We start from the raw sequence: 15,046 nt of genomic DNA, 5'->3' as shown, positions 1-15,046 counted from the left end.
TGCAAAATAAGGTGCACGTTGTTTAAGAAATGAGTAAAAGTAGATTAAAAAGTTTCCTGTTTCAATGGGTGGTCAATGGAAACTTGAGATAACTTGAAAAGAATTCTGAATATTTTTTCTCATATTTTTCCCAAAGAAACAGAGCATGGGAAATGCACGCTGGGATTTAAAGAAATAGATTCTGAAAGCATCCAGAATTGTGAGAATAAAATGAAGAACAATTACTGAAGATATCAAAACTCCACTTTAAAAATGAGATGCTGACAAAATTCTGTTTCAGCTGTATGAAGGACAAGGAAAATAATGTTTAAAAGATTAGTTTGGTATAACTCTGCTCTCTGCTACTAAACCCCAAAAGAGCAGAACTACACCAAAACTAGATGCTTTTGGAAATTCACTCCGATTCTAAGCATTTGGTCACTGGCTCACAATTACAGAAACGGTTGGAATCTCAGTATGAATGCAATTTACAAACACGTTTTCGGCAACTTAGTTCACCAGTTTAAATGTCAGTTTAAAAAAGTAAATGAAAACCATTTTCACTTCTAAAACGTACATATTTACCTGATAGCTGAATTCAACCTACTGAATTACAGAGCTCTGCGGAAAACAAACAACTATTCAGAAGTACATGTGTTCTAGCAGCACTGAGTGGCTAGGTTAAACTAAGGGTCTTCTCAGCATTTCCATTACAATTTTAATCTACAGCTCTGCCATGTAAACTGACTTTGAATGACACTTGGCCTACACTGAGCCACTTGATTTTTTTTTTTTTTTTTTTTTAATGTTAGTGGTTGGACTTCAGATATTATCCCATACTCACTGATATCTAAACTACTGAAGGCCAGCAGAAGTACTCAGTGCATCTTAGAATCATAGAATCATTTAGGTTGGAAAAGACCATTAAGATCATCACGTCCAACTGTTAACCTAGCACTGTCAAGCCCACAACTAATCCATGTCCCTAAGCACCACATCTGCACAGCTTTTAAATACCTCCAGGGATGGTGACTCAACCACTTCCCTGGGCAACCTGTTCCAATGCTCAATAATCCTTCCAGTGAAGAAATTTTTCCTAATATCCAATCTAAACCTTTCCTGGCACAACTTGAGGCTGTTTCCTCTTGTCCTATCACTTGTTAGTTGGGAGAAGAGACCAACACCCACCTGGCTACAACCTCCTTTCAGGTAGTTCTAGAGAGTGAGAAGGTCTCCCCTCACCCTCCTTTTCTCCAGGCTGAACAACCCCAGTTCCCTCAGCTGTTCCTCATCAGACTTGTGCTCTAGACCCTTCACCAGCTTCGTTGCCCTTCTCTGGACACGCTCCAGCACCTCAATGTCTTTCTTGTAGTGAGGGACCCAAAACTGAACACAGCACTTGAGGTCCAGCCTCACCAGTGCCAAATGCAGGGGGATGATCACTTCCCTAGTCCTGCTGGCCACGCTACTCCTGATACAAGCCAGGATGCCAGTGGCCTTCTTGGCCACCCGGGCACACTGCTGGCTCATATTCAGCCGGTTGTTGACCAACACCCCCAGGTCCTTTCCTGCTGGGCAGCTTTCCAGCCACTCTTCCCCAAGCCTGTAGTGTTGCCTGGGGTTGTTGTGACCCAAGTGCAGGACCCGGCACTGAGCCTTGTTGAATCTCATACAATTTGCCTTGGCCCATCGATCCAGCCTGTCCAGATCCCTCTGTAGAGCCTTCCTGCCCTCGAGCAGATCAACACTCCCACACAACTTGGTGTCACCTGCAAACTTACTGAGGGTGCACTCCATCTCCTCATCCAGATCATTGATGAAGATATGAAAGAGAACTGGCCCCAGTACTGAGTCCTGGGGAACACCACTTGTGACTGGCCACCAACTGGATTTAACTCCATTCACCACAACTCTTTGGGCCCAGCCATCCAGCCAGTTTTTTACCCAGCTAAGAGCACGCCCATCCAAGCCATGAGCAGCCAGTTTCTCCAGGAGAATGCTGTGGGAAAAGGTGTCAAAGGCTTTACTAAAGTCCAGGTAGACAACATCCACAGCCTTTTCACTAAGCGGATCACCTTGTCATAGGACATCAGATTAGTCAAGCAGGACCTGCCTTTCATAAACCCATGCTGACTGAGTCTGATCACCTGGTTGTCCAGTACATGCCACGTGATGGCATTCAAGATGATCTGCTCTATAACCTTCCCCAGCACCGAGGTCAGACTGACAGGCCTGTAGTTCCCTAGATCGTACTTCTGGCCCTTCTTGTAGATGGGCATCACATTTGCTAAACTGGGACCTCCCTGGTTAGCCAGGACTGCTGTTAAATGATGGAAAGTGGCTGGGTGAGCACTTCTGCCAGCTTCCTCTCTACCCTTGGGTATATCTTTGAAATGCTCTTTTTCTGACATTGAAATTATGCCTTTTGTCAGTCCATGATTCAGAGCAGCCTCACAAGCATTTACTGAAATATCAGTAATAGTAACATTTGAGCCCAAGTAGCTGCCCACCAAGTGCTATACTACCTATGGATTGACTACACATGGTAGTGACTACACTACTTATGGATTTTATTTGGGATTTGGATTGCCACATACAATTGCCAGTAAAATTCACATTATTTCCAAGAAGAGTGGTTCAGAGAGAACTCTCCTTTCTCCAGTAAATGTTACCATATGTCCCATGCTAACCATAAGCTGCTCTCCAGGTTCCCTCTTTTGTAGCTCTAAAGCCAGTCTCCACCACTACTCTGAAAAGTCATTTTGTGGCTCAGCCAAATGGAGCCACAGTCACACATAGATCTCATGGCATCAGCCCAGGCTCGGGTGGCTGTCTCCTCCCCTGCACTGGCCACTCTTCCTCCCTCCTGCACCATTCCTCTGATTGTGGGGTTACATGGTGGACAGGATTGGGGAGGACCATCTAGAGAGAGGAATGACCACACAACCACATCCTGAGTCTGTCAAGTCTCGGTAACCACCCAGTGTCTCCAAACCCAGTGCTTAACCTTCAGCAGGCAGAGGGATCAGCAATTAGTTTTATGGCCTTTACCTTGAGATAATAAAAAATTACAAATTCTATACCCAGTGTTAAAGGAGACAGAGAGGGCCCAAAATGGGCTTATGCACGCCCTTTTGCCAGAGTAGGACTCCCAGAGCTTCTGAAAGATGTTCCAGCATTTCGTTTTCATTCACACACATATACTAGATTTTGCCCATACTGGGAAAACTACTATTTTCCATTTTGATCACTGCAAACAGGGCAATAAAAACATTATGATTTTCTTTTTTTTTTTCCCTCTTTTTTTCCCCCCCCTCCATTTCCAGAGCTTTTTAGGTATTATAAAGTTGCCTCCGCTGAATAAGCCAGTAGGTCAGAAAGGCTTTTCTACAAGTGCATTGTTTGTTTGCTTGTTTTTTAATTAAGTCTGAATTGATCATCACTCCTTTCATCTCTCTCTTCATGAGACTACATCAGGATTTCTTTTGTTTGCCACTGGTAGCATTGGATGAAGGTACCACATAGTAGATCCTCTGTGAGTAAATCTGTCATTAGCTTTTCAACTGATCATAGATTTTCTAGGAACTCTGTCAAGCTTGTTTGACTCCATTCCTTGATGAGTGATATATCACTGGCTGCAGGAACCTAACAAAATGTTCACTCTGTCCTCAGTGCATTGTCCAAGGTGGTTTTCAAGAGCCTGACTGTCCTATGTTGTATCTCTGACAATATGGGTTGATCTGCTACTATAAGGCTGTGTTGTTTGTGCCTGTTTTTTCAACACAAGCTGCAGCCGGTGCCCTTCTTCCACCTCTTTCTTCATCAGCCATCGCAATGGTGTTTTCATAAACCTCCATAGTTTTTAGCTGGTTGTCTTTGGCACCCTCCTGTTCTGCATTGACTTTGCAGCACTTGCAGAAGCCGCAGCAGTGTTTCCCACAAAAGGCGAGCGAAGACATAATGATATTGTCCCAGGGCTCTAGGGAGTGCATCCAGATGGGTAGGAAATCCCAATTTTGGAGCTTCTCAGGCAGTGAATGTGGTCGCTTCTTCTGCATAACATTAATTACAATCACAGCAATAAAAAGAGCAAACAGGGGAAGGCAAACACCCAAAAGGACTGGCCAGCCTGCCAGTGACAGACCGAATACAAACAAAGGCAAAAGAAAGAAGCAGACGAGAAGATAAAATATAGCAAACCATCTGTACTTGGCTGTTATGTTTCCCAAGGTCTTGCACATGCGGATTGGCAGTCGGGTAAAAGGTAGCGGGTAAAACAGAATAATCCCAGAGATATTGAAGAAAAAGTGGCACAAGGCAATCTGAAAGCAAAACCGTTTGAGAAGTACATTAACTAAAATGCCTTTAAATGCTCCTATTCACATGATAATAACTTCCAGTGGCACTAAGACTCCATAGTTTCCCTTCCCCTGTTTCCTCCTGTTTTTTCTTGTCTTTCATGCTATTTCACTGCAGGGCTTTTCCTAGCATGAAGCAACAGGTAATACCTCACACATTGTGAAGATCGCTGCCTACAAACAGGGGACAGCATTTGGAAACAAGGCAAGCCTAGAGGGGAAGATATATCTCTCTGCAGATGGAGAAGTCTTAAAATGCAGCTTTCAAATGCAAGAAATGGAGTCCATCAGAATAAAGCTGACAAAACAAACAGCTATTGGGAAACAGTCCTGTTGTTAGTAAGGCACGAGAACTACATGAGAACTGTTCATTATTTGGTTCTGCATCCATAAGGTTTCAATTAAAAGATGAGAAGTGTAAATTAGATATGGCATGCAGGCTACTGAGAAATTGCTAATGGTACAAACCTGATTTTCCAAAAATTAGCTAAAAGTTCACAGGGCCCTGAGGAGATTCTTTGTCTGAGTCTTTTAGAATCATTTGATTCACATACTTCAAAACCGTTTTTTAAAAAATAAGTGTGAAGAGACATCTACTTGCTAAAGCTTGCAGAAGTTGCTTAGACAGAATAAGCTTATACTGAACAACACAGTACACTCCCTGCTCACCTTATCTTATTTTCATTCTACAACTGTTATCAAACTAACGTAAATATGAAAGTATAGGGGTTTATTTTTAAAGTAAGTTATAAAACCAGTAAGTTATCATGAAATCTGAGCTTGGTCAAGATAGTATCTTCTCATGATTACATCTGTTCTATCATGCCTGAGGACAATAAAATGACTTCTGTAATTTTCCTGATTTATTGTGGCTAGTAAAAAACATTCATCCTTTTCACAAAGGAAACTTTATTATCTTTTCACTCTTTGATGTAGAGGGTTCATTCAAATGTTATCTGCTTCCTGGAATGTTCTTTACTGGGTGGTAAAAGGGAGCCCAAAGCCAGGCTACCTACTTTTCAAATAGTCTGAGGCAACAAGGAATTCAGTAAAATCCACTCAGATTAGATTTACAATGAGAAAATAGATGCCACAATGCTCACTGCAACCTCAGGTAGGTACATAATTTGCCATCTTACGGGTTGTGCAGCCTTCACTTGTGTTACAGGAGTCCCCATACGCTGCACGAACAGAGTTAGGGTCCTGAGGAAGGAACTTACAGAAATTAGTGGCCAGCCCTCAGTACTGAATTAATTCAATCGGATCAAGGCCAATTTATGAAAGCAAGAGTTTACTATATAATGACATTCAGAGAATGCTTATTAAAAGCTTTTTGCTCTAGTAGTTGACATGAAAAACTGCCATTAATAGCTCAAAATCAAGCGCAACATCCATGGCATATTTGCATCACAGCCAATTTTGTCACTTTTTTCTTCAAAAAAGTTGCAACTTCTAAATGAAGTCAAGGAAGCATTGGTTTATACTGACCTGTAATGAATATTTTAATGTACTCCCTGGACTTGCTAAAGCTGCAAGTATAGCTGTTGTAGTTGTGCCAATGTTAGCTCCTAAGGTTAGGGGATAAGAACGCTCAATGCTTATAACGCCAATGCCTAGGAGAAAATAAACAGGATTGAAAGGTTTCAGAATGGTGGAGAAGATAAACATGGGGATAAAGAGTACGGTTTTGATAACTTACCAACAAGGGGTGTAATAGCAGATGTGAAAACAGAACTACTTTGGACAACAAAGGTCATACCAGCCCCTGCAAGCATAGCCAAGTATCCTGCTAGCCAAGTAAAAGGAAATGGGAAATCTGAAAAAAATAGAGGGAGAACATTGTCTTTAGGATAACACAGTAACATAGCAGTGAAAAGACTATTAAGCATTTCAAATGTAAATATATTGTTTGCATATTGTCTCTTACATGACAATTTTGGGTCAGAGATGGTTCTGCTATTCTAATTTACCCATACTCCCTCTCCAGCCTTCCACCACCAGACATACTTTGAGGTGGATACCAGACTAGGGAGACATTTGTGCTGACCCAGGGTAGCATTTATGTTATAATACAATTAGGTACCAGAAATGTTTCCACAGACCTCAACACAACACCTTCTAAGCATCTAGAGTGCCTTGGTTTCGGCAACCAGGCACCTGCTACATGGATCAGATCTTCAGAAAGCTCTGAAGATCCTTCTGAGAAAATCAGGTTGGTTGTTCTAACTAGTTTCAAGTCAGTTACCTCCTAAAAAAATCACTTGTTAACATTCACAAAGAAAAGCTAATCAGACTGACTAGAGAAATGAGGCAGAATGGTCCCCTGTGTTCTTCAGATTTATGAGCAAGCCAAGAAGTCAGGAACTACTCAGTTGGGAAGACACAGAGGAAGACAGAGTAGATCACAAATGAACAGGAACTGGCAGCTGGTTGTGATTCAGGCAGTGTTCTTTGCCCAGGAGAAGAGAAGACAGCATGGGGATCGCTTTGTTGCCTTCCCCATTTCTGTAAACCATCTCTTCAACCACAACCAGAGATGTGCCAGGAGTGCTTTTCTCTGCTACAGGTTCTAACTTCTCCATTCAAGGGAGGATGAAGAAAAAGCAGCCAAGTGAAAAAATAACCACGTTTGCACTCAATGGATCCAGGCTGAAAAAAAACCACCTGATGAACACAAGGAAAGACAGCAAGTACCACTAGTCAGGGCTGCCTTATCCTACTGAAGAGAGGGTTAAGGAGTGGAACAGGTCAAGCAAACGGAATTAGATCATTAATCACTACAAACTTTTTTTCAACTTACTTTAGAAGAAACATGCAGGCTCTGTGCCAAAGCAGGCAATCACAATCTCAGCACTTCAGCACTATCTTTTGAGGATGGGAACATTACATTTCTAACAGCTAATGATTATACATCAAGAAACAGAGCCTGGACTTTGGTCTCTGTTGCCGTTAATCTGCTGCAGTTTACAAGAAAGCTGTTCACTAATAGATTGTTAAAAGAAAGACAATAACATGCTGAGGAGAAAAAATGTTGGAGGGTGTGTGATTTTGATTCAATACTGTTTTCTTTAAACTATTCTATAATATTTGCCAGAACAGGAGATTTCAATAAACATGCTCAGTGTCCTTGTCATTCCTGAAAACAATCTTCAGGAAAAGCAGATAATTACCAGTGTTGATTGTCTTCTTGATAACGCTCGCCACTTGTCCTTTAAGCACAGAGTTTAATAGCTTAACGATCATCACCAAACAGGAGCACAGAACAAGCAGGGACAAAGCCAGAAGGATGAGACCGATGGCAAGATCAGGCAGGTCTGCCTCTGCAAAGAGATGCCGGCCTGAAAAAGAAAAGGAAAATGAATTGGCCTAGCCACATTTTTGCTTCTGATCCCAAGCCCCGCTCTGTTTTTCATACATGCCACTAAGAAAATGGGACCAAAGCACACACAGCTTGAGGGGGTGATGCAAAGAGTGAAAATGCACCTCTCTTGCTCCACAAAAGCCATGTCTGAGGGGGGCAAGAGGGGCCGTGGTATGGACACACTTGTAAAATACACAGCAGGCACCTCTGCAGAGCAGGCAGGATATGGGCGACCACGTGCAAGAGAGAGGAATACAACGGCGTGAGGAAATTTTGGTGTGTTCCGAGCCGGATGGTGGGTCGGCTCTTCCCAGAGGTGGCTGTGTGCCTGAGAAGGGCTGTTGAAAGTCACGAAGGGCGTGCAGAGGGATGGCGATATCCAAGCAACCATTACAGCAAAGTAACCGTAGCTCCAAGTCACCTGAACAGCAAGGGTGACATGATACTGAAGACGTCGATTACTGATATCAGGAAGCATGGAAAGAAATCCATCTGCAGCCAGATACCATGATGATGCTGGTAACTCCAGCTGTGTAGCTATAACAGAGCATGGGCTGCTCTGACTGCACCTACACTAGTGCCTTGTGTCCGTACATAGGCGAGTGCCTCTTGATATACCTCTGAAGTGGTCTGTTAACGCCATTAGAAAACTATATGCATTTTTAAAGATATTATTGAAGGAGAAATAGTTCTACTACTTACATTTACTGATATATTCTGTTTCAGTTACATTCTTGAGGGTCCACGTCGTGTTTCCTTCAGTCCAGCAAAGGTCAGGAGATGTGCAGTTTTCTGAGGGTGGAATTGTGACATTCTGCAGTGTCTAAAGATCGCCAGACAAAGCAGATAGTTCAGCCACCTACAGCCCTTCATTAAGATCTCATGCAAAGTTCTAGGTTTTTACTACACCCAAGCATTCATCAATTAAAGGCAGATTTGTAAGCTGGAGTGTAAGCTGGCACCACATTAATGACAAAGCAAAATTTTTGCGTTCTTGAAATAAACACTTGTGCTGTTACTCAAGTCAATCAATACAACCTTTAAAGATTAAAGTATCCCCCAAACCTTCTACATTGTAATAACCATAGCACCAAGTCAGTAGCTGAGAACCTTGACTGCTGATGTCTGTTCACGTCTGGCTGCACCTGGGGCACAGCAACATTCCTTTTCCAGCCAGTGCCACAGCTTCCTTGGGTCAAAGAAGGACCTCTTTGCTGCCATCTTAACTGCAGCGAACGGTCTGGTGAGTACTGCACGGGACTTTGATTCAGAATACTACAGTACTAGTGCAGCCTCTGTTGCTGGATTAGCACAAGCTGCTCACGCTGCCTTTCTGTGCCTGTTTTCCTGACTGTAGAAATAGAAATGCTGCTACAACTTTCCTTTTTAAAGCTCAAAAGCTAAGAGCTAATTTCTAGCACTATGATCAGCATTAGCATTACTGAGCTTAACCTGAATTTCCATTTCTGCTGCAATAAACCCTTCCTTATAGGAGCTCCTAGCCCAGATGTACTGCATTCTGATGCTAGGTCCATAAATCCTTACGCAGATTAAGGAAGAGTTTGCTGACCGAACTGTACTCCCACAAGAGCAGCTAACAGCCAAATGGACTCTGAACCGTGCTGCTGAACAGGAGGTATCATTAAGATGTGTTTGAGTGATTCTCTTTTGCAGGAACAAGGAAAGAGAAATGATATTTTCTTGCTGAGCACTGCCTGCGGACACCCGCATTCACATTCCCCCTCCAGCTGATGCAGATGGGCAAAGCCAGGGGTGGATCCAGTGCCCCCACATCTTCAGGGGGTGCCTGGTCTCCAGCTTCCCCAACACATCAGTCTTTACAAACGCAACACAATGTTGTTTCTCGCCTTCCTGAAATTTTTTTCAGACATATGAATTTCAAAGCAGCTGCATTAGATCAAAATGTTTATCCTTATGTTTTGCTTTAAACATATGGGGTCTGCGTGTATTTATTCCTGCCATAAGTCTGTTTAATCATTTTTGCCAGAAATTAGTTTAACCCACTAGGAATGTAAATAATTTAAATGATCTTCCTCTTCCCCCACCAAGTTCAAGTCAAGCTTGTAGGGGTTTCATGTGCTTTTTTAATTTGACTATATGCTTGGGCAGTAGTACATAGCCAAAATATAGATAAACACAGGAAAAAAAGTGTATATGGAAATGTAACCCTCAGCCTACACTGCCCATGTAATTGTTTGTCTTCTAAGAGTGGGGGGACTATAGGACTCAGGGGCTCAGACCTCACTGAGAGTTCGGCTGCGCCTGCCCGGGCAGTGCAGGATGGGGGCCTGAAAGCAGTACAGCTGCCCCAGCATCATGCCTCCCCTGAGATGAAATACCCGGCTCCTCAGCAGCGTAACCTGAGCAGAGTCTCACATTAGCACAGCTCTGCTGCTGGCTCTATCTCCCTAGCTAGCATTTCACTGGCCATCCAGACTGTCATTCAATAGGAGCTGGGCTCCTCTAAAAACCCAAGCTCTTAATTTTAATCTCTACCATGTGTCCTTAATTATCTTCTGCCTCAGGACTTCAGGAATTACTTTTCTATACATACCAACAAGTAAAATAGTCTAATTAGAGATCCAAGGGATATTTAATGCTCTAATTGTTAGTTAGCTGAACAATGCAAACCAAACATTCAGCTCCACAGTTTACCAAAATACTCATTGGTGCCAATCTGGGCAACAGATTCCTTCAAGCTGTAGTGTTGTTTCTTGGGTGAAGAACGGTGGGACGTAGCCCCACGGAGGCTTTCTCCATGGGCAGTTTTCCAAGCAAGCCGCAAATAACCAGCTGCCACCAGATCACCCTAACACACGTAAGACTAAAGCTGGTTAGATCAATAGATAAATGGTGGGCAAAAAGATATTTTCTTTGGCCTATATTTCAGATTTTTTCCATTTTCAGGGAGTCAGTAGGAGTATTGGAGTTTAAAGGCATTTGGATGTGAAAGGAGTAAAAGGCTTGGCTCCAAACTACCAGTGCTGATAAGCAAGGGCCTGCATGGTACGGAAAGCAACCAGGTCAAACTCACCACTGGTACGACAGCCTTGGTTTAAGTGGAGAAAAACCTACATTAAATTTTTTTTCTACTGCATTTAAAAATCTAATTTCACAATCCTACGATAAGGAGTGTCAGCTACAGATCAGTAATACATTTCCCTGAGGAACCTGACAATGAATTTAGCATGATACTCACCACGTTGGTTTCAGTTACACACCAAATCTTTACCAGGCTTTTGTTTTTTGCTGATTCATCATTCGTAGCAATTGCATTTATTACTGATTTATCAAGCTTTAAAAAAAAAAGAAAAGAAAAGAAAAAAAAAGCATTACTCCAGCTTGCATCACACACTTCTGTTCAGCTCTAATCAAATAACTCCCTTTGGAAGCTCAACCACGTAAAGCCTGCATGACCATCTCTAATGCTGGAGCCACTGCCATACCTCCCAGGTAGGAGGGGGTTTACTCCCACAAAAAGGTACAACTCTGTGCGCACAAACACTGTGTCTCATTCTTCTCAAATCATCCACCACTTCATCTCACCCCTTCTGTTTAAATAACTACACTGACACAACTGCCTAAATGCATTTACTGTCATTTTAGGAGCTGTGCGCATCTCCCCTGGCCTCCAGCTGTCCCTCTAGATGTGTGTGAGTTTCCCATGATTTCAGTGTCATCTCTTCAGGTCCTGTGCAGATCTTCTGGATGTGCTAGGTTGTCTCAGCTAGTACTATCTTCCAATGTCTAGGCAACAGGCTGTTATCCCATCCATCTCACGTGGCTGTATTTGTCCTCACCTGCCTTCCCAGTCCTCCAAGCTAGGTCTATCATCATTAAAAGGGAATGTGGGGGAAATACAGAAACAGGAAATATAGAGCTGGGGCTTCATGAAATGTGAATATAAAGAAGAATCCATCTGCTAATGAGCTTTACCCCGAGGACACAGAGAAGTGAGTGGGAGCCCCCCCCCCCCCAAATCAGAACATTTTGGTTAGCTATGACCGAACCAAGTAAGTAGCTTCCTTGAAGAGAGAAAGAGCTTACCTCAATGATAAGCTTTGTAAAGGGGTCGGTGATAACTTTTAGTAGCTCAGGGGCATCCTCACCACTTTCAAGATGAAAGGACTCAACTATAGCATTGGTGAGATGGTAAAGATAGCCAGAAATAACTTCAATGGGCAACAGCGCAAACACAGCAAGCCAGTTAAAGAAATCGTGGATTGTTGCCCCAGCAAAGGCCCTGCAAGAAGAAATTTTAAAAAAGAGCTGCTTTTAATTAAACGACATGTGCACAACATCAATTAAATATGAAATCATAGAGGTGGGAATGAAGTCCATTTCAAGATGGGAGTCATTTCATTGCTGGGGTCAGAGGAGACAACTACTTTGCTATAGAGCGCTAAGTTGTCTCCACACTGTTGACCGAGTGAAAGAGCCAGCCAGGTGAGTGAAACAAAACAAACTAGAAAAGGCAAAATTGATCCTTAACACGAGGCTGCCAAGAGTACTTGTCTGAAGAAAGAAGTGGCTGTACAGGCTACAGTTGTTTTGCCTCTCACCCATTTTTGGTACATTTTTAATCCTCAGCCAGGCATTGCTTCTGGGACCTGTTCTCCCTGACTCATGGGAGAAGATGGCTCTTTGCAGTCCTCTCACATGTTCTTGCAAACCGTTGGTGTACAGCTCCCTTCCAGCCTCTCCTCCACAGCCTGAGGTGCCACAGCTCTTCCCTGAGGCACTCTTTCCCACCTTCCTAATAGCTGCTTGTGGTCCTCTTCATTCTCAGCAATCTGTCTGTATTTGTTTTAAAATATAGCTCCTTAAATTAAGCATCGTTAAGAAAGAAAATGTGGAGGAAAAATCCCTTGACATGCTAGTCTTGTAACTTAGGCTCCTATCCTGGCCAGATACTAACAGGCTACTTTGGTGTTAGAATTTATGTGACAATCAAAGATTTGGGACAGTAAATCTTGGAGAAATATGCTTTGGCTAAGTGTATTTCATACATCTGGTGTGCCATAAATGACAAGGTACCAAAGTTTCATATCCCTCCCAAGTTTACTGCCCATCTCCAGTAAGCCATGAGTTCTCTCACCAACAATGTCAAGTGGAAGTCTAAAAGTTGTCACTGTATATATTTGACAGCCAGAACACTTCTGTAATATTAACTTCTTGTACAGCCCTCCCATAATTAAGAGATAATCAAAGGTGGATGGTATAGTGGAAGCAGTTGAAAATTTGTCCTTGTTCAAGATCCAGTTAAAAATGGTGGATCCTTATAGATCCTCAAAGCTTTTAAAGGAACCCATTATGCTTTCCTTCAAGTATATGAAACCATATATCTAGACAGCATTATACCTTGGTCATGGCCATGCTTGTGACTTTCCTAACTAGACATTCAAATTTTGGTCAGTAGAAAGGTTGAATGGCAGTAGTAGTGATAGGGAATATAGAAGAAAACCTACGAAGAAGGAAGAAAAGCAACTTTTCAGATGTAGTGTTTAAGTACAATACCTTCTAAACTCATTCCTGTCCCCAGCTTGCATGAGTGCCACAATTGTGTTTGTAACTGAGGTGCCAATGTTTGCCCCCATTATGATAGGGATAGCTGATTGAACAGTCAGCACTAGAAAGCAGAAAAGGAAGCACTGAATGAAAAAAAAATCACGTTATCGGCAAGCTCTTTGCTGCAATAAAAATTAACATCTACAAATGTCACTGGAATCCTGACTTCCCTTGATGTCACTGGGATTAGGCACTCCAATCCAGATACGTTTTCTTTAATCAAGCCCCCTGGGAACGTGGTACTCCCATAGTCCCATGATCCCCACTGAAACTGCAGCCCATGCTTATTCCTTTTCACTACATGTTAGAGGGCCAGAGTAAGATAAAGTCTCTTCTTTTCCAGGTTTTTTCCTACTTACTGCAGGATTTTGAAATGGTGCCACAGAAACAAATGAAGTTCAGTAACTGGTTAACATGAGAAAAGTATGCAGATACTTCCAAAATTAATGCATTCAATGCCAAGGCTTCCAATGATTTTCATTGCAGTTATGGACTTACTATTATTACTACTACGACTACTACTATTATTATTATTACTTTTTAAAAATTTGTATCAGGGCAACAGCTGTGAAAATCTTTTCCTTCAGTCTCTACGCTTACACCCAAAGCTTCTGCAACTTAAACACAGGTGGGAATGTCTGCACTCCAGACCAAGATTCACAAGTGATCTCTAAGAAGGTACTGTAAGCAGACTTACGTGTGGAGGACACCATGCTGACCACAATGGATGAAGAAGTGCTGGAGCTCTGGACCATAACGGTCACCAGAACTCCAATCACCAATCCCGCAACAGGATTAGACAGCACTGAATCATCTTTAAAAATGTCTCCTGCTGCTTTACCTACAAAAAACATATTCTCAGAGTGAGGAAAGTACAAGGTAAAGTCTATAGGGATTATCAGAGTGTTTAATTAAAGATCATTCAACCATTTAATTGATACATATATAGCCATGCTTGACAGCCAAAAAATGTACAAGGTGATGTAGCCTGGGGATCCAAATTCAGGTCCTGAACTCTCAGCTTCTCAGTTATCAGAGAATACTTTATAATCTCTCATTTCAGTGACTGAACAAGCTCTAATGAACTCTGCAGAGAACCATATAAAACCACAGCCATCAGAGAAAAGAATGTAGAACAAAAACATCCACATGTGCATAGATTTAAATGCTATGACTGCCTAGATATTTTTGATTACTGCATCAAGGAAAACTATTTTAATAATCCTGAGTAATTCTGTTCCTGTAGCTTTCCGTGTTGCCAAAAATCAAAACTACCTCCACAGAAGCTCACGTATTTCTCTGATAACCACTTCTGAATCTATCAGCCGAATTCAACACTTGGAGATAGGTAAATGAAAAAATACATTTCAGTAGTTTTCATCTTTGCAAGATTTGGGAGACATTTCAGTGCTGGATGCTTTGATCAAGAGCGCAATTTTCATATTTCACCTTGTTGAAATGTCTTTCACATGGGACAGATTTATGCACAGATGTATTCATGTAAACTGTCACTAAAGTAACAGGAACCTACTAAGAAATTGGGGCAAATAATCCCTACATCAACAGCTCTTTGGAATTTGAGAAAGAAAGGTCCTTTCAAACAAATAAAGGTCAGTCTTTAATCAGAACTACTTCCTTCCGAATCCATATCTCAACACATGAATCTATGGAGAATGTTCTTGAAGAATACTTGTAATTTAGTCACTCAGATGAAATTTACTGCCTCATTCATAGTTTATGCTTGATATTTTAGACATTT

General features: G+C 42.1%; 1 protein-coding gene across 1 annotated transcript in view; it reads right to left on the bottom strand.

The window, feature by feature from the left end:
* Positions 1–2,046: 2,046 nt before the first annotated feature.
* Positions 2,047–15,046, bottom strand: part of SLC34A2 (solute carrier family 34 member 2) — a 58,974-nt gene continuing 45,974 nt past the window's right edge. The window contains exons 9-17 of the mRNA XM_054825214.1: positions 13,985–14,128; positions 13,237–13,348; positions 11,767–11,962; positions 10,919–11,014; positions 8,401–8,521; positions 7,508–7,675; positions 6,037–6,153; positions 5,826–5,950; positions 2,047–4,301 (exon numbers count right to left, since the gene is read on the bottom strand). Coding sequence (XP_054681189.1) covers positions 3,726–4,301; positions 5,826–5,950; positions 6,037–6,153; positions 7,508–7,675; positions 8,401–8,521; positions 10,919–11,014; positions 11,767–11,962; positions 13,237–13,348; positions 13,985–14,128 — 1,655 coding nt within the window. The 3' untranslated portion in view covers positions 2,047–3,725. The remainder of the gene's footprint in view (positions 4,302–5,825; positions 5,951–6,036; positions 6,154–7,507; positions 7,676–8,400; positions 8,522–10,918; positions 11,015–11,766; positions 11,963–13,236; positions 13,349–13,984; positions 14,129–15,046) is intronic.

Source organism: Grus americana, chromosome 4, assembly GCF_028858705.1.
Source record: "Grus americana isolate bGruAme1 chromosome 4, bGruAme1.mat, whole genome shotgun sequence".
Lineage (NCBI taxonomy): Eukaryota > Metazoa > Chordata > Aves > Gruiformes > Gruidae > Grus > Grus americana.
Note: the sequence above shows the minus strand (reverse complement) of the source record. Positions and strands in the feature narration are given on the sequence as shown.